The sequence below is a fragment of the Ostrinia furnacalis genome, unplaced genomic scaffold (assembly GCF_004193835.3).
Source record: "Ostrinia furnacalis isolate ACB-3 unplaced genomic scaffold, ASM419383v2 OfSCF3271, whole genome shotgun sequence".
NCBI classification, from domain to species: Eukaryota; Metazoa; Arthropoda; class Insecta; order Lepidoptera; family Crambidae; genus Ostrinia; species Ostrinia furnacalis.
This window is the reverse complement of record NW_021133510.1, coordinates 592,707-613,955: the sequence shown is the minus strand read 5'-3', so window position 1 is coordinate 613,955 and position 21,249 is coordinate 592,707. Positions and strand designations below refer to the sequence as shown.

Here is a 21,249-nt window from a genome sequence, read left to right as displayed (position 1 = left end):
GCTAAAATCTATAAAATGTCTCGTACCTCCATCTTTGTTTATTTTCATTTGGTCACCTCGAAGGTCCTTTTATTGTCCTAGCCGGTTGCATCAAAGGACCGCGAGTCCGAAGGTCCATTACTATTGTGGACCCCTAAACAATAGATTAAAACTAACCGCCGGATTCATCTTCCAGATTACATAGCTTGAAAAGAATTTGAAGACACAATAATGTCCCTTGAAAGAGCTTGTACCGTTAGAGATTATCTTTACTGTTTATTGTAAGTAAACAGTTGTAAACTTGTTGAAATATGTTTTAATCTATGTAGAAGGTACATAAAAACCACAAAGTACAACTTTTACGATGTTATGTATTTAAAGTAATGAAATATTTCGCATTCAATAATTTAAACTTTTATTTTGACAAATTGTTAATATTTAATACAAAATTATTGCTATAATATTAAAAGTAAAAAACTTATTACATACTAATTATACTATAATTAATATTACTTTTAATTTGATAAGTGATTAAAAATTGACACGTAGCGCCTGTGAATATTTTTTTAATACTGCCGCCATTTATATGAAAAAAAAAAACTACACGTACAAACGTGGAAAAACGTAGTGAACGTAGGTGTAATTAATCTGTCAGTCATCCACAATAAAGTAATTAGTTAGTAAAACAAGCTATTAATTAAAACCTTTGACAAACCAAACGGAATACAGAATCAAGATTCACAATTTTTCTCAACAAACAGAATAGCGTAGTTAGAACCTTGTAATTAAATTCATTTGTCTTTTTATTTATACTTCATTTCGAATCCGAAGTTTTTAGATTTCGAACGTCTCAGAAAAAAGTTTGAATTTAGATTTTTAAATTCTGAAATCATTAAAATGGCCAAAGAGGCGTTTGAGAATAGTCTGCGCTTGACAAAATTGTTTCTTCTTTTGTCTGGCATAAGAATCACAAGAAGAAAATGGCGGAAATCCGTCGAAAACTTCTTCGATTACTATTTGTACTATATTAGCTTATCCTGGCTATACACAGATGTGTGTGGAGAGCTAAACTGGTTAATAGAAGGAATATTAACTGGAAAAAGTTTTATTGACCTGTCTTTGACCGCCCCTTGTATAACTATTAGCATGTTGGCAACCTCCAAATCTATATTCCTGTATTGGAACAGAGATGTTGTAGCTAAAATTGTGGATAAACTAAGGGACATCCATCCTGAAGATGAGGAATTTGATGAATATAAACAACTAGGTTTATACCAAGTAGAATCCAACGAACCAGATGTAGAGAAGGAAATAGTGGAAGAATCCAGAAAATTCTTGAGCTTTGTGGTGCATTTGCTTTTCTACATCTGTGCTGTGGTGATCTGTGCCTTCCCTCTGATGCCAGTGACGTCAATGGCCTATGATTACTATACTACCGGCAGTACGGAGTGCAAGTATCCGTACTTGGTGAAGTACTTCTTCGATCCGTACACTATGAAGATGTGGCCTGCCGTTTACTTCCACCATGTTGTGTCAAGTTAGTACTTTTTTCGTGTCCATAACACATTCTATAGGATGTATTAAATTAAGAGTCTTTTTTATTGTAGGATGCTAACAAACACATGTCTTGAAAGCAAACAGAATGCCATATTTTTTCTAAGCCATAAATTATTAAGAAATGTTCATTGTTTGCACAAGAGTACTACGCAGTTGATCTTGATTTATTTCTTAATCCTTACATGAAGTGAGCTACCTCGTGCTATGTTACTTGAGAAATAGAGTAAAGTTCAGAAAATATTGACTTTACAAAAATCATCGTGTATTTAATTAGATTTCATTAACATGTCACTTCTTAAAATTGGTGATGTAGTAAAGAAAAAAAAATCATTAAAAATTTGATTAGAAAAAGCATACTTTAATATGTATGTGGCCAGCAATTTCGGCAATAGCCTAACCTAGACAAAAGACAGTAGACAGTCGTTCTATATTCAGAATTTCAAATTGTACGGTTCCATCACCATTTTAACTTCCATTCTTAATTTAAACGCTTCAATTATCAGCCAGGATTAGGGATATTCCGATACTAATAAATACGAGTAGGTACTCGATACTTTTGATTCGATACCAAGTATTTATTGTATCGAATCAATTTTGCGATACATAATCGGTATCGAAACAAAAATACTTGGTATCGAATCGAATCAGCAAAACAACCGAAAACAATAAAAAAAACCGAGAACGCATCATACAGAACTGAGAGAGCAAAAACAGTCAGCTAATCAGCTTTAATCGGTTACCGAGTTACCGGCATTCGTCGCGTGGCGGCGTGAGTGACGCGTTGTCTCGCCCTGGGCCAGCCGAATTCGTCCGACTTCAGCCGAGCCCGAGCCGAAAGCGAGAGAAGGAGACACCCACACCCGACCGCAAATCATCTCGCCATTCCGCCATTGTGAATGGTTTATTCCAATGTTATCATGGCACCACCAAAATTACCCTCAAAATAATAAAACAAAATAAAAGTTCGAAAAAGTATCGATATCAGTAAGTATCGATACTTTAGGAGTACTTATTTAAGTAGTATCGAAAAAAGATTTGAGTATTATCGAAATGAGTAGGTATCGATACTTAGGTGGTATCGGAACATCCCTAGCCAGGATGGGTAATTCGTCATATTCCATAACAATACGACGCGGTTGTATAACCCTGACTCATGAGCCACTTAAACACTACTATGACTCTTATTTTAACGGAAAAGAGTCTAAAACAGAATAACAAACTGCACAGAACTTGTCCACAGACTTGCAAAATGGTCCAAAGCAGGAAAACCTTTGTTCGAAAGGATGAACGTTTATAAATAGCGTTCTATCTGTATCATTATTAAATTGAAAACATTACAAGTATATGAATTAAACTAATGTTGATTCAATTTGCATTATCTGGGAAACTAGTTGTGAATGTAAACGCCTTTACTTTAACGACTGTAATAAGCTGATGGGAACGGGGCCCATTCTCATTTCTTATAGATTTGCAAACTGCAGTATTACAAGCTATTACTGTAAAGTGCGTATTGGTGTGATTAGCATCATTTATGGGTAAGAATATTTCAATTCCATTGACCAATTAAAAGACATTGCAGACTAAGGCTGGGTAGCACCATCTTACTATAACTTTGACAAAGGTTAAACATCTGTCAAACTCCATACAAAAACACCGGCTATCGTTAAAGTTAAGTGGTGCAAATTGTCCTAAATGTCCACCAGACGGAATCATCTTTGCCTTTTTGATTTTGAAAGTTGAGTTCTGAATCACCAATCATCTAGTAGTTATACAGTTTGAATTAAGTTTTTTTTGTACATGTTTGTTTCATAATAGATCTTATTACAACTAAATGGATAAAAACATGTGTTCAGCTAGATGTGCCAGTTTGTGGTCAGTCGTCTGAATTCTTGCGCCTGTTACTTTATCTACTAAGGGGGACTCATGGTCACACTGACCATGATTTGGTTCTCTGACCAAAAGAGAACTAGAGTGATTGTTGTTCTGGCTTCAGCATCTTTTCCCCTGCAAGGTACCCATGGAAAAGCAGTGACTTGGTACTTGGGTAACATGTCAACTGTCAAGATGATACTGAGTGGGTGACACCTTTGACAACATTTTTTTTCTCTTTTCGTTGTCAAATAAATATTTTTCCAGCCGCCATAGTAGGCGCCAACGTGTTCGGCTCAGACAGCCTGTTCTACGTGGTATGTATCTACATCCAGATGCATTTCCGAACGCTCTGCCATCGCTGCGAGTGCGCTGTGGTCTCTTCGAGGGATGGAACTAGGAGGAACGTGGCGAATGCTGTGAAGAGACATCAGGAACTGATTGAGTAAGTTACCAGTTAAAGCAGAGTAGAATAGTAATCAGTTCATCACTATTCCCATGGATGTCGTAAGAGGCGACTAAGAAAGAAATAAGCGAATATTAAGCCTAGGTCCACCCTCACTCTTCCCATGGATGTCGTAAGAGGCGACCAAGAGAGAAATAAGCCAACACCAGGCCAAACACCAGGTCAAACAGGTGACCAATGTGGGAAGTGTAGATCAAATCCTCCATTTGCCTCTGATAAATTGAAAAGAGTCGTGCTTCTGCAGATGATACTAAATGACCTGTTGGGTTGGTTGATGTTATTTATCTATAAAACTTTCATGATAAATCTTAAAATCTCTGTGATGGAATTTCTCACCCGGACGGACTACCCGAACTTACGAGTAGATAGTAGGTATATTCAATTCTACAATCAAAAATTAATGTTCGAAAAATACTGTAGGTTCTAAAAATACAGTTTGAAAGAAAATAGGGACCAGTTTCTTCACTTTATAGCATCGCGGCAAACAATAAAGCGTAGCAATTGTTACCTAATCCGTTACAAGTTTATGAGCTTGGTGAGAGAAATTAACAGCTTGTTAAAGCATTTTCCAATGCCGTGTTCGACAGAGTTCTAATTGACACGAATAGAAACCCGCGTGTGTTCTGCACCTAATGAATCAATCAACTTGACGTTGCTGAATACTTTAAAGAATTGTGGTACCAAATGCCTGAACATAATGATATGGGATGGGTGGTGTGTGCATGAACTTCTTAAGAATGTTCCTATTTCGAATATAAATAAAGATTTTCTCAAAACGCAATAGTAAAAACAATTGAAAAGCGCAACGTCAGCAACGCATAATATTTTTATCAATTCACATTTGGAACATCAAAACAAGTGAAGTCAATATAAAGCTTGTAATGAATTTTAAATAGCGAACAATGGAGCATCAATTTAAACTTTTTTTTCGGATTTTAGGTTTGTCACCATACCATGGAGGTTGCAATGCAATCCTTTGTATGAAAGACCTACTGGAATTTCCTAAGGAATTTCCCATGTAAAAATAAATGTTAAAAATTTTTAGTTTGGTGAATCAAGTGGAGCTTCTGTACTCGAAGTCGACGCTCTTCAACATCGTGACCAGCTCAGTCTTGATATGCTTGTGCAGCTTCATTATAACGGTAATGGCTATATCCTTATGCTCAAAGATTAGTTCAATCTTATGCGTAGATAATATTATTAATGAAAATCTTAAAGCCAACTTATACCACTCGGGTTCGAATACAATTTTGAGCTTCGTTTCTTAACGAGCCGCAATACGACGAGCTCCTGTGCCAATATTTTAAGTTCATATTCAACCAACTAAAGTGCCAGGTGGATTAAACGGGTTCTCTAATATGGAGACCTCGTCTCGGCGAACCCAGTAGGTACAGTATGGAACTGTGGACTTGGGACGTAATTTGGATGCCCCCCGTTCAATGGACTGAAGACGTAAGAAGATAGAATGGTATGGAATGGAAGCATGCATGGAAGGCAGAAGCTAGATGAGACGAGCGGGTGATTGTGCCTATTTTACATCCAACAATGGAAAGCGTAAATGCCATAAGCTGAAGTGATGCTGTTGATGACGTCATTTGCACAGGTGCTGGACGAAATCATCGTGGTGGTGACGTTCGCCACGTTCCTCGTCATGAATCTATCCCAGATTTCGCTGCTCTGCTACTTTGGGGACATACTCATGCGTTCAGTAAGACAAGCTTGATTAACTAGCTTTAGTCGGGGGCTTCTCCCGCGTCAGAGGACTTCATTCCGGACTTATGAAACTTGGACATCCAATGATTTTGATCAATAGACACGCGGGAGCGTGTCAAGCCAAGTTTCCACAATGAGACGCACCGTGTGTATATTTACACGAACCACTTAGAACTACCATGGAGCTACCGCTCATATTTTATTTAACTAGTAGGTTAACAATTCCAAGCGAATTTTTATAATGTACTAACTACTATGAACTTATGACTTTTAGTATTATTTAAAAAGGTCTATGTTTTTCCAGAGCACTGAAGTAAGCTCAGCTGTGTACAACTCTTTATGGTACGAGACTGACCAGAGCGTTAAGAAGAGCATGCTCGTGATACTGATGAGGTTAGTAAGAAGGATAGTAGTTTTCTTAGGGCCTACTTATTACTAATAGCTGTAAATCCATTCCAGACTTGAAGTGGGGTAATTGGGGGACAAATATGTCTCCCCAATAGTTCTAAAGCACAACTTTTTTGAAATGGCACTTTATTCTGGTCTTAATTTTAAATTACCTGTAAATTAAGATTTTTGGTTGCAATGTGAATTGAAAAAAAATAGTTTAATTGACTTGACTAAATACGTGTCTTGCTCCCATAGAAAATCTATGGAATAGTCCCGTTTTGACAGTTTTAAAAAGTACGTCAATTGATTGGCATTGGCATTGGATTGACAAGAGAAAAGAGGGTTTTTTTAAAAAATAATTACGTGGTTAAGTATCTGGCCGTAAAAAAAAGACAGGAGCTGTTTTCTTTTCCAGCCAATTGACATTTTTTTAATGAAGACAATTCATATAACTAATTAATGTATAGAAGAAAATAATAACCTAGTTACATCGCCGACGCCGTCAACGTCAACGAGTTTCGGCGCCGTGTGATCATCGGTGCAACTAGTCATACGGGCTGATTGGGTAACTTGCGGCTTTTTAGAACATCGGACAAATAATAATAGCTGAAAATCAGTAATTACTTTACTATTTGGAAATTGAAACGTCCCGAAAATATCACTATAGGAAAAGTGCTTAACTGAGGTATGGGAGCGGCACATTGACATAATTATTATGACAGAGCATAAATATGAAGTTTCGCTGACGTTTAATCGTCACAAAAACGTCAGCGACTTTAGTTCGTTTACGGATCTCCTCATTTCTGATTCGATCTCGCAATGAAACACCGAGCATAGCCCTCTCCATAGCACGCTGTGCAACTTTGAGCTTCTGTATAAGGCCTATAGTGAGAGGCCACGTTTCCGAGCCATAAGTTATCACTGGTAACACACATTGGTTATACACTCTAGTCTTCAGGCATTGATATAATAATATGAATTCATAATAATATGAAGGGACAAATGCGAACACGAAACCTTCCCGATCCAGGACCGTAGGGAGTATAGGCCAAATCCTCCATTTGCCTCTGTAAATTAGAGAGAGTCGTGCTCCTGCAGTGGAGACTTAAGGACGAAGGTCTAAGATGGCCTAAGCTATAGTCTGGTCTGTGAGCACGTAGAATTTTGTCCAATGACCCCAAGCTACCCATCCGTATCGCTCGAGCGTAATTATGTTGCTATCGGGCTCGCACACTCACTGCGGGTGCCAGTTGCACAGCCGCGACAGAAATATAATTACGCGCGAGCGATAAGGATGGGTAGCTAGGGGTTCACAGACCGGGCTTTAGACAAAGAAACTTTCGTTAGTTTTAAGTTTGAAACAGCTTCACGGAGCAAAGTAACTACTTACAAAAATTCAGGAGTGAAACGATTTCAGGATTACTGTTGATTTGTAAACGTTTGTCTCGTGAGGCTGATGGTGTTCCAATTTGTGATTTCTGATTGTGATTTCGTTTCAGGGCCCAGAAGCCTTGCAAGCTGACTGCTTGGAACTTCGCGGACCTGAACTTGACGGCCTTCACTACTGTGAGTTGTATTAGAGCGCTTTCTCGTCACTGAATAGCTCGTCTCTTTTGCTTGCCTAGTTTCTGATAAGAGCGAAAGAGATGGAGTTTAAAATAATATCACATCGAGTAATTCCAAGTTTCTTTTTTCATGGCTGTTGCTCATGCCAGCATTTTCAGCTATACTCATTAAATGAGTACAAAAGACAATGCCGGAAATTGGCGTCTTTTTTTTTCGCGCGGCCATCGACCAAACTTTGTTTTTTGATTACAAAATAGTGTAATAAACCAAACTTACTATGACATGTATACCTCTAAACTCAGTCTGAACTGAGTTACGAGCATTAGAAGTTTGATGTTTTTCATACTAGATTTGCTTCTTGCGCGCAAAGTTTTGTAAGAAATTGCAACAAAATAGTGAGATTGTATGTGTAAACAAACAATATCATCCATTAAAGGCTCCAGACATCAGTATGGAGTAGAATCAGCGCAATAAAAAAATAGCGCAATATTTTGTTGCAATTTCTTACAAAACTTGCGCACAAAAAGCAAATCTAGTATGAAAATAATCAAACTTCTATTGCTCGTAACTCAGTTCAGACTGAGTTTAGAAGTATACATGCCATAGTAAGTTTGGTTTATTACACTATTTTGTAATCAAAAAACAAAGATTGGTCGATGGCCGCGCGAAAAAAAAAGACGCCACTTTCCATACAAAATCTGGCATTGCCATTTTGTACTTGCCGAGTTTCTGTTAGGAGCAAAAGAGATGGAGTTAAATTATTACCACATCTAGTAGTTCCAAGTTTCTTTTTTCTTGGCTGTTGCTCATGCCAGCATCCCACTATATGGGAAAGAGATGAGTGGTTATGAAAATAAAATATTAAACTGATGGTAGAATGCAAATGGAGTGAAGACTTACGAAAGGTCGCTAGCAGGAGCTGGATGCGACAAGTCAAAGACAGGGTAAAATAGCAACTAATACGTCCAGATGTGGACTATTGCATGTTGATGACGATGATAATCATGATGCCAAGCTTTATATACTCATAGGGCACGATGAATTAAAAGCGAAGCTGAAAACGACAAATCGATTACGTATTTTTCGTATTTCAATAAAATTGACATGCATCTCTTTTCTTCACAATGATGATGATGGAGAAACCACTGGATGCGTGGAGCTTAAAGCGAAGCTGGAAGCATCAAACTGATTTCTTATTCACATTTATTGTAATGGTTCGATGACATGCACATTACTATAATTTATTAGTATTTTAGGCATATTTTCACTTTCATCCAATTCCAAATGTCAAACTATGTCAAACATGATGAAACGTGAGAATGAAACCAGTTCCACGTCTCGTTCGAGTTCCGCTGGGCTGCGCGTGGACACGCAGGTGTCCTGACAGCAGCGAAGCCTTCCTACGTCCTTAGTCATAGCTTGCACAATAGCATTCTATATGTAAACACTTAACTCAGTCAGTACCTGAGGTATGGGAAGGGCACGGGTGTTTTTCAACCGACTTCAAAAAAAGGAGGAGGTTCTCAATTTGACCCGTATGTTTTTTTTTCTATGTTTGTTACGCGATAACTCCGCCAATTATGAACCGATTTGAACAAATCTTTTTTCGGCGTATAGGTAATACCTCAAGGGTGGTCCCATTTAAATTTATTAATAAAAAAAACAACCCCCAAGGGTGGAAAGTTGGGGATGAACTTTTTTATACGCAATATCTCCGCCGATTATGAACCAATTTGAACGATTATTTTTTTGTTGAATAGGTATTATTTGTGTTCACGCATTTGAAGTCGGTTTTTTTTTTTAAAGTTATATTATGTAATGTCAAAGATCAGCGATATTCCAGATCTCCTACAGATTTATGAGTATAACAGTCTGCGCCTAGGCCGCCCCGGATGCCTAGCATCAGGGGGTGACAAAAGTCGCGCAGATTAGTACTCACTACTCACTGGCGCATCTGCAGTGAGTAGTGAGTACTAATCTGGGATGCGATTGGTATCGTTTATTTATTTATTTAAAGACTTTATTGCACACACAACAATGTTCAGTACAAAAAGGCGAGCTTAATGCCATAAGTCATTCTCTACCAGCTGACCTTGAGCAAAACAGAGATATCATTACAGCTGACTCGTACTAAAATCTTTCATCTTCGAATCCTGGGCCTGGAACCTGACCGAATTTTCAGTACATTGTTTTCCGCTTTGTCATGGAGTCGAACGAAATCGTGGAAAAATAGTATTATTGTACAAATTCAAATGACTTTACCATTATCTAGAGTCTGCTGGAGATTAGATTAGAGATACAAATATTTAATTTGATTTTTCATTTACAGATACTGAGCCGGTCCTGGTCATACTTCGCTTTGTTGAAGACTATGTATAAGTAGAAGAAATACTTATTGAAGAAGATTCTTCTATAGCTTTATCATAAAGCATCTACCTACATGCACGCTAGAATGCAATGCCCATAGACCCCACAGTTCACGTTATAGGATACCCTCAATTTGTATCGCATTTAATTTTATCCATGGTATTTCATGCCAGTTATAGTTATAATTCTTGCAACTCACGAAGGCGAGTGAGCTTTACTTGTGTGTGTACGTGTACATGCACATAACGATAGTGTAATGTCTATCAAAACTTTTGAAAAACGAACAGTAGCGAGCCACTACACATGTAAAGCTCACTCGCCTTCGTAAATTGCAATAACTATAACTCACTTTGGTTGAGTTTGGTTACCATCCGAGCCATTTTAGATTTTAATAGTTCAAGTCACTTTTCGTGGAACTAATAAATGTAGTGAAATAAAACGTTGGTTTAATTTTTGACGACGACGTTTTTGAAAAACGAAATGGATTGAAATAATTCTTGGGATAGTTTCTTTGAAACAACATTATCATTTAGCCAAATTCATGAAAGTAGAGTCGAAGTAGTCGAACTCGTACCATAGTAGGTCCTGGTAGCTGGTACTACAAGTTCGACTTTAGGGGTTAGATTTTTGTTTTTATAACAATTTAAAATTTGAAACATTTTCCTTATTCTTGCAGTACGTTCTTCATACAGCCTTGGTCTGAATAAGCAGTCATAAAAACGCACTGAAAGCTCTAAAAGCCAAGTTGGGCACTAGACGTGAGACTATTCCGTGTCGGGGAACTAAAAAGCCGATAGCGTTTGAGGGTTAACAAACATAACCTTTGCTTATACAACAACCCTTATTTTCATCTCCATAGAATTCAAAATTGCCAAGACACTTCCCCAGCTTGACATCTCTATTCCCGCAAAAATAAAACTGCGTTTGTTGCGGTTCGTACGTCCATGGGATAACGTCGTTTTTTGAATGGACGCGATCGCACTCTGGTTATAGCCTCTAAAGCAATGATCGTAAGAGCGTGTTCGAAATTTGAAATTCTAGACCGAATGGGGCTGCTGGTGGGCAAACTGGAATATGCAGTGGTGATGAACGTTATGGTGAAGGGTTAAGGTGTATTTTCTAGTGACTTGACTGGAGAATTATGTCGGCGAGGGGACATGACAGCGGGTACCCGTGTGCGACGGCATGCAACGTGCTGGCCGATATACAAGAGATTAAATAAAGAGATAGGCTTTGCAGTCCGGTTGCCGTAATAAATAATCAAGTGGTTTGCGGTGGAGGAATAATAAATCTAATGTACTCGTATAAGGCTAAAACTTGATTTTTGTACAAAACAGGCCATTCTTGCAGACCTTGCAAAAATCTTGCAAAAGTTAACTCTTATAAGGTTGAGTTGCACCACCTTAATTTAACCGTAACAATAACATTATCCGTTGCTTTTGTGGAGTTTGACAGATTTTTGACGTTTGTCAAAGTTAAGGTAGGTACGATGGTGCAACTCAGCCTAAGTATTTTTTAAAGATGGTCCTTTCTACATCGTATAGGATTTCGGATAATACATTGTTCTTGTTCTTGATGGATGTATCTATCTACACTTAGACAGTCATCTACACATAAAGACGAATGCGTAATAATGTCGAGTATCTGTCTATCTCTACTCTACCATTTGTAAAAAATTCAGTGTACATTAAATCAATCCATAATAATTCATACAAATCTTTCAATACACATTTTTTTCCAAAAGACAAAATGTTATCAATCCCAAGATCAATCCCGAGAAATTCCCCTCTTGTATCCCCAACCGGCCGGCGTCGGACTCCGTCTGACATGAGGCAGGCGGGGCGCGCGCCCGTCTAAGTTTTTGTCCCGAGTTTTTTTTCAACTTTTCCCTCGTGAAATCTGTATCGCACGATACACGAACTCTTTTCGTGCTCTTAAAAAGTTCCACAGGCTAAATCGGACAACTGCCAGTGTGAAAGAAGCTGACGCTGGATGCCTTTGCGTGAAAAAACTTTCTCAATGGATGCACGTAGGCTTTTGGTGCACGAAATCGAGTACGGTCACGATGATGTCCTATAAACTGAACCAATAAATTATTTTTCTTTCTTTCTTTCTATAAAGATCTGCTACGGTATTTTTGTGTTATTTTGTCTGAAGAATTACTTTGGAATACTCACGTACACCAACACTTTTGGCTAACTCTCTCGCTAAATACTTGACTCTACTAGGTTAACCTGATATCCTCCTATGTTATTCTGATTAATTTCGTTGCGGGTCCAATGACAGTTTAACTTTCCCTCGAGACAAACTTGACCTTCACTGGTTGGGTTTTTATTGGCGGTCAAGCTGTATCCTGGCTACACAGGAGTTGCAGAGGTGGGAACGAGAGGTAATAGTTCCGTACTAGGTATTACCTATCAATGCTATTTTCGGCCACACTTTTACAAAACCGAATGTATGTCCATCTTCTTTACTTGTCTGTCACAGTCATTTGCTTCTGATTTTATGTCACGAGTCACGCGCGTAGTAAACAACAACGGATTGTTGAAACAAAAAGCGCGCGCATTGTCCACAGACAAAAGACTGCAAATTAATATGGCCGCGATTGTTCGAACATGAATATTCAAGTATTCACGCATTTGTTTGCATATTATTGTCTCTGTCGCGATTATTTCAAAACATACCTGCGGTTTTTTGGGGCTGCGCAAAAATGATTTGGTAGCTACGTAGGTACAGATTTTTTAATCCTGCTCCGAACTGGGAGTTCCTAATTTCCGAACCCCTAGTTAACCTACCCTTTTTTCCCGGAATAAGACATCATCGTCATAATTTCAGCCACAGGACGTCCACTGCTGAACATAGGCCTCCCCAACGATGTCCACATCGCCCGGTTGGTAGCGGCTGCATTCAGCGCCAGTTATGACATTGGGGACTGCAGTTTATGTCGCTACTTGGCGAATGGTAATCAGCGTCATCGTCAAGTTTATTTACTACTAGCTGACCCGGCGAACTTTGTACAGCCTATGTTATGGGTATCAGTGTTACGGGAGCTGAAAAGAACTCAACTCTACCTACTAGAAAAGAACTTACAGATTTATAAAAATAAGTATTTAATAAATGGCAGTGAATCGTTTTGGGAGTCAGAAAAGTCAAGGTAAGTCAGTCACCGGCGACAAGCAGCAGCTATTTAAAGGCACTACATAATGTAACCTATTATGTGATAGGTCATAATAAAAAGCAAGTTCCTGTTTCTTCTATTTTGGTGGTATAGGTAGGTACACTTTTTCGGCAGCCCAGCCACTGATTCTAGGGTCCGTTTATGAAAAGGTAGTGTTTAGTGACCTACTTAAAGAATTATTTTATTTGGCAGAAATAGAAAATAAGCAAGTATACACACATAGAAAAAGAAATACAAATAATTACAACAACTGTTTAATGCTTAGACCACTGACCAACATATTGATGACCTAATCTTGAGAGTAGAGTTTAGCTATTCATAGGTATTTGACATTATACTTCAGTATTTACTTTTTGTCAAAGAGTTTGTATAGGAACTCAGGCATGATTGATTCCCCATACTTTTCATCCCGTTTTTTCACGACAAAACGTACTCTACATCCCGTCCCAAACATCTATAAATATCTATACAAAAATTCATCAAAATTGGCACAGCGGTTTACCATAGCACAATGGAACTAAATCATCATCTTACCCACATAAGGAAGACGTCTCGGGCCATTCTCAGAAGCTTGCATCTGTCAACCACACAAAGAGTTCGCGGGGTGTCCAGTGATGTATCTATTTGTGCCGGAATCACCCATGCTTTCACATAAATACGTCAAACCCACCAACGTCCTGTTGGTGGGTTTGACGTATTTATGTGACGTCACTACGTCAGTGATCGATGACATGAATTAAGATTTGGTGGAAGATTTGTAAGGTTTTGGAAGTGCCCATGTTTATCGTTTAATAAAAAATACGGATTCTGGGTAATACTTTTGTGTTCCTTTATAAATCTTGAAGAATATTCTAAATTCTTAAAATACATCGGTCCGACGAAAAGATGCTTCAAAATTTGATCCAATGGAGTATGTGTGAGAGGATGAATTTCAATATTTACACCGATAGCATAAATCTATTCCTAAATGTAGAGTCACGTTTGAGTGTCATATAAGTAATTAAGTGGTAGGTCTTAAGTAGTCACTCACTATAACTACTGCCTATAAAAATATGTAAATCACGCCTCTATAAGTCCATCATATTATTTAGTTATGTGCTATTCCCCAAGAATAAATAGGTAGTTACAAATTCAGCTACTCGATTATAATCAAAAGATAAAATATCGAATCTTGTTTGATATTTTTATTATATTAAGCAATGTTAATTGACCATTTCACGCATTCTCAAGTCTCATTACTTACCAATCAATTAAATTGAAAATTTTATTGTACACGTATCTCACTCTTGAGTCATCTTTACTATTTATTGTTAAAATTGCTAACTCGATAAACAATATTAAATAAACAAAATTCCACACATTATACTAAACATTTGCATTTTTTCCGTAAGACAAATGTCAAAAATAATTATTGGGGCGTCCCCCACAGGTTAATAACTCACTCGCCCCACGGTTCATTAATAATTAAAAAATGCAGGCGTAATATAACTTACAAAACTCTACCCCCAAAGAACAGGTTTCTCTATAATTTATGGTCCGTCAAAAAAAGTGCGCGTGTGTGAGTAACTCGTGTGGCGTAGAGTGTAGTCAGTTTCGTAGAGTTCGCATTTTTAAGTAGATTTAAGTAAATATTTATTAGAAAAATTATTAATAATCAAATAAATTCTTTAGCGTTTACTACGTACCTAATCACAGAAAGTATGGTGATAGAAATAGACATAAAACCTCTTTGGTTCATTGGAGAAATACTGCACCTTTTTAATACCCATATAGTTTCCATGTAACATGCTGTTAAAAAAACTGCATCTTAAAAAAGTATTTTTTTTTTGCCAAAAATGCAAAATGGCCAGTACTTACTCTTAAAAAAAATGTATTGTTCGAATTTGAAATGCGCCAGTTCTATTCGAATTTCAAACGTGTGTGCGTGTGTGAATTCACTTGCCGAACGCGACGGGGGGCTGGGCAAAGGGTGTGCGTGAACTAATTTCGTAGGGCTGATGCGTTTTAATATAAAATATTAAAACCTGTTTTTGGGCGTAGAACCGGGTGCCTCAGCAGGGAACCCACGCTTTTCGCTTGCGGTAATTTATGTAGCTCAGTGGGTAAGCAGCTTAAGAAGTTAGAAGATACGTTTTCGAGCGAGTTTTTTATAGATATTTTTAATATACCTACGCACTAAGCGCAAAATCAAAATGCAAATTCTCAATGATCATAATATGTAACACAAACTTTTAAATACAGAGCTGAGTGAGAGTTAGAGAAAATATTTTTATATTCGTTTTCTTGATTCTACCCAAACTAGAGTAGACTAGAGCACTCTAAATAATTGTAGTGTTCCCTTGGGTAATGATCACTGCTATTTAAAAATGGTGTTACAATAAAGTACTATGCAACTAAATAGAAATTTTTAACTCTACCTAAAAAACTGATCAAAAATAATAAAATAAAAAAAAGTTAATCAGGTGATGTGCCAACCCTGCGCACTGCGTTCATACGCAGCAGGGGTGTCGCACCAGCCAGATACACGCACACAAATCAAAATAATCGTACCTATACCTCCACACATGAACGCGGTACAGTCTTCATCAACATCACGCGAACTATTTTGAATCTTATGCGGTAAGGAATAGAGGTTATTAACAGGTTCGATTTAGAAATGCCGATACCCAGCTGTGACGTAGGGACAAGTGGAGTGCATGGCATAAAAGGTTTCTCTATAACGAGATTCCATAAAAATTCATAGTTCACGGAACTTTTCACATGACACCGTGTGCGTTTCATGGTATTCCATAATGGGCGGTTATCAGCGAGTTTTTTCATGGAAAATCACTGTACATAGTTTATAACTAAGTATTCTATGTAGCACCACCTTATTTTAACCGAGATTTTTGTGTGGAATTTGACAAACTTTTGACATTTGTTAAATAAAGTCAAAGTAAGATTATATTATGATGCAACCCAGCCTAAGTAAACTCTAACATAGGAAGTTAATTGCCAAAATAAAATTTTGTTAAACAGTAATAGTTACATTCAGTATTTTTTGAATGAAATTGTGAAAAAACATCCATAAATACAAGCTTTTGCGTTTATCTGGGGGCACGGCAGTGCCCCCACCAAGTCGAGCAAAAAAGCGGCACGGCCGTACCATCCTTTTCTCGAAGCAATTCAGGCCATTTTCGACCGCCTGTAACTTCGTTGTGGATAAAACTAGAAGGCTGAATTTTCATTAGCTATGCAGGCATTGTAAAGACACGGTATATTTAAAATTTCATTCAATTTGAACCAGTAGTTTAAGAATTATAACGGGTCAAAGTTACTTAATTTTGTCACTCACTGACTGACTCACTGACTCACTGACTCACTCACTGACTCACCGATCATCAAAATTCTAAGGCACTTCTAGCAGACCTAGAAGCTTCAAATTTGGAATATAAGTAGTGTTTGGTGTATGAATCAAGGAAAAACTAAAATATTTGGGGGCACGGTAGTGCAACCGCCAAGTCGAGTAAAATTTTTCAATTTCGGTCCAGTTTTCTAGATACATAACTGCTGTCTACAAAATACAAAAAGAAATGAGATCCCATCAAAAACAATACTTGTCAAAAAAACCAAGTCTCGCAACTCAGTTGTTCTACGGTAAAAAGTTGTGAGATCCATGTAATACCAAGTCCAGGCCAGGAAATCTTTAACGTTTTACATAAATATATTGACTTGGCCATCGCACTAAATAATTAAATTTACACGTGTTTTCATGCGATGGCCAAGTCAATATATTTATGTAAAACGTTAAAGATTTCCTGGCCTGGACTTGGTATTACATGGATCTCACAACTTTTTACCGTAGAACAACTGAGTTGCGAGACTTGGTTTTTTTGACAAGTATTGTTTTTGATGGGATAATATTAGCAGAGATAACATTAGAATATCACCTACTTAAAACTGTTGCAGTCTAAACTCATAATCAGTCAAAACCACTTTTGACTGCAAAAATCAGTCAAAAGTGGTTTTGACCAAGAGCGTTAGTCAAAACCACTTTTGAGTGCAAAACATTTTATTTAACCGACCAAACAAATTAAAATCTACATACTTATCTTTTACCTGAAGAGTACCTAGCACTATTACTGTTGTAACTAAGTTAGGTGTGATCATTTTGCATGCACAAATCATAAAAATTTTACACTTTAAAATGGTTTTAACACATTTTTGATGATTTCCATGTAATTGTCACTAATCATGACACTTTTTGACTGATTGGTAAAATTTTAAATCAGGTGAAACCACTTTTGGCAGATTTTTTGCACTTAAAAGTGGTTTTGACTAACGCCTTTGGTCAAAACCACTTATGACTGGAAAATTCGGTCAAAATGTATATTGACCAAGGCGCAAGGGCATCAATCAAAACCACTTTTGACTGATTTTTGCAGTCTGTCAGTTTTGACTGTAACATAACGATCTAAGGTAAACTGAATTTCACACGGCGAAGCTGAGTTTCAGGCCGAACTGGAATCTAGTCCCTTTATTAAGGTCACTAAAGAAAAATGCTCTAAAAAACTTTATTTATAGCAATTACTTGAACCGATGTAGAAACGATTTTCCTTTATTTATTACTTACTAGCGGCCGCCCGCGACTTCGTACGCGTGGATCCCGTTTTACCCCCTTCATCTATCTTACGCGGTTTAGATTTTTTCATACAAATGTTTTTTCCCGCTAACTCCCGTTCCCGTTGGAATTTCGCAATATCCTGTTTAACTAAGCTTTAAGTTTACTAAGGGACCTGCATGCCAAATTTCAAGCGTCTAACTTAAGCGGTTTAGATTTTTCATACAAAAGGATTTTCCCGGTAATTCCTGTTCCTGTGGGAATTTCGGGAATTCCTTTCTTAGTGCACCTCTACGGTACCTAAGCTACGTCCCTTATAAATTTCAAGTGCCTACGTTTAGCCGTTTAGGCTGTGCGTGGGTATGTCAGTGAGTCAGTCATACAAAAGGAATTTCCCGCTAATTCCAGTTCCCGTGGGAATTTTGCAATATCCTGTTGTAACTAAGCTTTAAGTTTACTAAGGTACTTGCATGCCAAATTTTAAGCGTCTAACTTACGCGGTTTAGATTTTTTCATACAAATGTTTTTTCCCGCTAACTACCGTTCCCGTGAGAATTTTGCAATAACCTGTTGTAACTAAGCTTTAAATTTACTAAGGTACCTACATGCCAAATTTCAAGCGTCTATCTTACGTGGCTTAGATTTTTTCATACAAATGTTTTTTCTCGCTAATTTCCGTTCCCGTAGGAATTTTGCAATATCCTGTTATAACTAAGCTTTAAGTTTACTAAGGTACCTGCTTGCCAAATTTCAAGCGTCTAACTTAAGCGGTTTAGATTTTTCATACAAAAGGATTTTCCCGCTAATGCCCGTTCCCGTGGGAATTCCTAAGTATCCTATAACCTGCCCAGGAGTATGAAGAATAATTGTACCAAGTTTCGTTAAAATCCGTCGAGTAGTTTTTGTTTCTATAAGGAACATACATGTACAGACAGACAGACAGACAGACAGACAGACAAAAAATTTACTGATTTCATTTTTGGCATCAGTATCGATCACTAATCACCCCCTGATAGTTATTTTGAAAATATATTTCATGTACAGAATTGACCTCTCTACAGATTTATTAAGTATAATTATAGACAGAAAAAGTTTATGGAACTAAAGTTGAAAATAAACAAAGGATTTCAGCAATTCTTTGAAAATGAACATGAAATCATTAAAGGTAATTTACTAGAAAAAGTTTTTAACTTCATTAGGTACTTTGACTAATTACTGAAATAATAAATGGCTTTAATGACATAAGATAATAAGCATTGTTTTTAATTGGTATTAGAGGGGGTTGGTTGTAGCATTTAAAATAATTTGTTTAAAATTAACAAAGTAATTTTCACATTATCATTATATTGCAGGCATAAACTAATAATTATAAACAGACATAAAGTAATTAAAAATATAATGTTCTTCCATATTCACTTTAATTATTTTGCAGCATTTCTCGTTAAAAAACCGTATGAATCACACTAGCACGAACCGTACGAAAACCATTTAAATTCGAAGAAGTGTGTAACGATGCATTGTATAGCTGTTTACATTTTCCATGAAAACGCGTAACGGAACGCAGAGTTATTCGTCCGTGAATGGCCGGTAGCGCGGGAAGCCAACTGTGGAAAAAAATGGCGCCAAGCAGTGGATTGGCAAATTCCGGGGCAAGTTCTGGCTGTATGGCGTTGTTCCTTTGCATAAAAGTAAATTTTAAAAAAATATGGAAAAAAAAAGTCTACGATTTGGAGATTCCATGTAAAAAAATAATAAAAACTTTTTTTACTACATGAAATTTTCGCGAGCTTGTAGTAATTATAGGTAGAACCAATGATATTAAAGAATTGTTTTTATATAATATCATTGGGTAGAACTGTATAGTTACTCAATTTTGTAATCGATCATGCAGTGAATGTACTTAATGCGAGCTTAAATCTATATTTTACCGTTATAAAAGAACTCCGTCATGCTTCGAAAAGCACAAGCCGTCGGGATCCAGTTGCTGCTTATGTGTTAAATAGTTTTTTAATTAAGTAGTGAAACAATCTTATTAATTTGCAAGTTAAGCAGCTTTTAACATGTTTATCTCCAAAATCATCCACAAAAAATGCATGACTCTACATGAATTTTGCTAAGCATTGTATAAANCAGCTCCCGCTGTACTCTGGATGCCCATGGGTTGAGCAGGCAAAACATTTATGTTCGACATTATTGCTCCCACAAAACCTTTGCTCGGTAAGATAAAAAAGCTTTATTGGAGGTTACTATCCTTGACACCAGCAATCAATATTAATTTGTATTACACTTAACAACGATCACAAAAATTAATTCGTTTATTGTTTTTTGTAACAACAACGCACCATGCAACACAAAACGAAACGACGAACGAACACATTTGATTGACTTGACAGACAACAGACAATTTTGACACTTGTGTGGGCTGACATACTCTCCAATCTGTGGGCTGCTGCATGAAGCTATAGATGAAAATGGAGGCCACACTCTGAATACCTACTTGAAGCATAAACTATGTATCACTATCTCGCTCTCTGTGGGCAAACTCTCTCTTTCTAAATAAACAAAAAATATAAATTTTCTCAAATTCAATGAAACTCAATGTAAAATCTTTATTTCTTGACATAGGTATCATTAATAAATGATAAGTGTAAATACTGGTAAAACTTAATAGGAAGAAATTATTGTAAAAAATGTGAAAAATGTTTACAATGATCCAATGTCGGAAATCACGAAATAAACACCTACGCGTGGAATCTTATTTCACTTCCAGGACACCACGTACTACCGCAACCACGCACTACAAAATTTTGCACCATTTCTTGTGATAAAACAATGATTATTTCCTGTAAACAATCTCGAACGAAATTAACTGCATAATAAACAAAATAGTAAACAACCGCCATGATGGGCCGTATTGGGCCGATGTTGCCACATGGTACCGATTCCCCAGGAATTGGGATTGTAATTCCCTGATTCGCCAACACATTAAACGTAAACGGTGGACAATTTTGTGATTTTTAATTCAACTAGGTAATCGTAGTTCAAATATTTAATTATTTATTTGTTTAACCTTGATTTGGTTAGTGATTTGGCTATTTCGAAGAATTTACTAGAAGATTTAAGTCAGGAGATAGCAATGCTACAGTCCACGCTAAAAAGAGAGGTCGGCCCACAGAGAGCGAGATAGAGATAAGTAGGTATTTGACTCAAGTTTTTGTTCCAAGTCTGGCCTCCATTTTTATCTTTAGCTTCATGGTATAAACCAATGTTTGTAAAAGTCTGTGGTCAGCAAAATACTTTCCGAGTTTCGGAACGTAACACTTGTTGCGCGCGAAGAAAAAAAGAAAAGTGCACTGTCGTTAATCATAGCGCGGGAAAACCGGCGCCCACAGATAACCGAAAAGCGGACTCCGCTGTCGAAGTTTTTTCTTTTAAGCTGTCTGGGTTACGCCGCCGTGTGCATTTTTTGAGGAAAAAATGCAAAATGCATGTTAGGTTGGAAGTTGAAAAATAACCATGATCCTATTTTTCTAACGGGAAGCGAATACGAATGATTGAGTTTGT

The 21,249-nt window shown here is 37.2% G+C and overlaps 1 protein-coding gene across 3 annotated transcripts; it reads left to right on the top strand.

Annotated features, from left to right (window-relative positions):
* Window positions 1-813: 813 nt before the first annotated feature.
* Window positions 814-10,330, top strand: LOC114357614 (odorant receptor 4). Of its 3 annotated transcripts, none has more exons than XM_028311318.1 (7): window positions 814-1,516; window positions 3,673-3,850; window positions 4,917-5,013; window positions 5,475-5,579; window positions 5,889-5,977; window positions 7,474-7,540; window positions 9,870-10,330. In XM_028311318.1, the coding sequence occupies exons 1-7, from the start codon at window positions 877-879 to the stop codon at window positions 9,921-9,923; spliced, it is 1,230 nt and encodes a 409-aa protein (XP_028167119.1). In that variant the 5' UTR covers window positions 814-876; the 3' UTR covers window positions 9,924-10,330. The 3 variants fall into 3 exon arrangements, with proteins under 3 accessions (XP_028167119.1, XP_028167118.1, XP_028167120.1); XM_028311319.1 differs by lacking the exon at window positions 814-1,516 and adding an exon at window positions 3,027-3,071; XM_028311317.1 differs by lacking the exon at window positions 5,475-5,579 and having other exon boundaries at window positions 826-1,516.
* Window positions 10,331-21,249: the final 10,919 nt, after the last annotated feature.

Coding starts and splice junctions, on each gene's coding strand:
- LOC114357614 (XM_028311318.1), top strand. CDS start 877: ATGGCCAAAGAGGCGTTTGAGAATAGTCTGCGCTTGACAAAATTGTTT. Junction 1,517..3,672: donor CTTCCACCATGTTGTGTCAA/GTTAGTACTTTT, acceptor ATATTTTTCCAG/CCGCCATAGTAGGCGCCAAC. Junction 5,978..7,473: donor ATGCTCGTGATACTGATGAG/GTTAGTAAGAAG, acceptor ATTTCGTTTCAG/GGCCCAGAAGCCTTGCAAGC.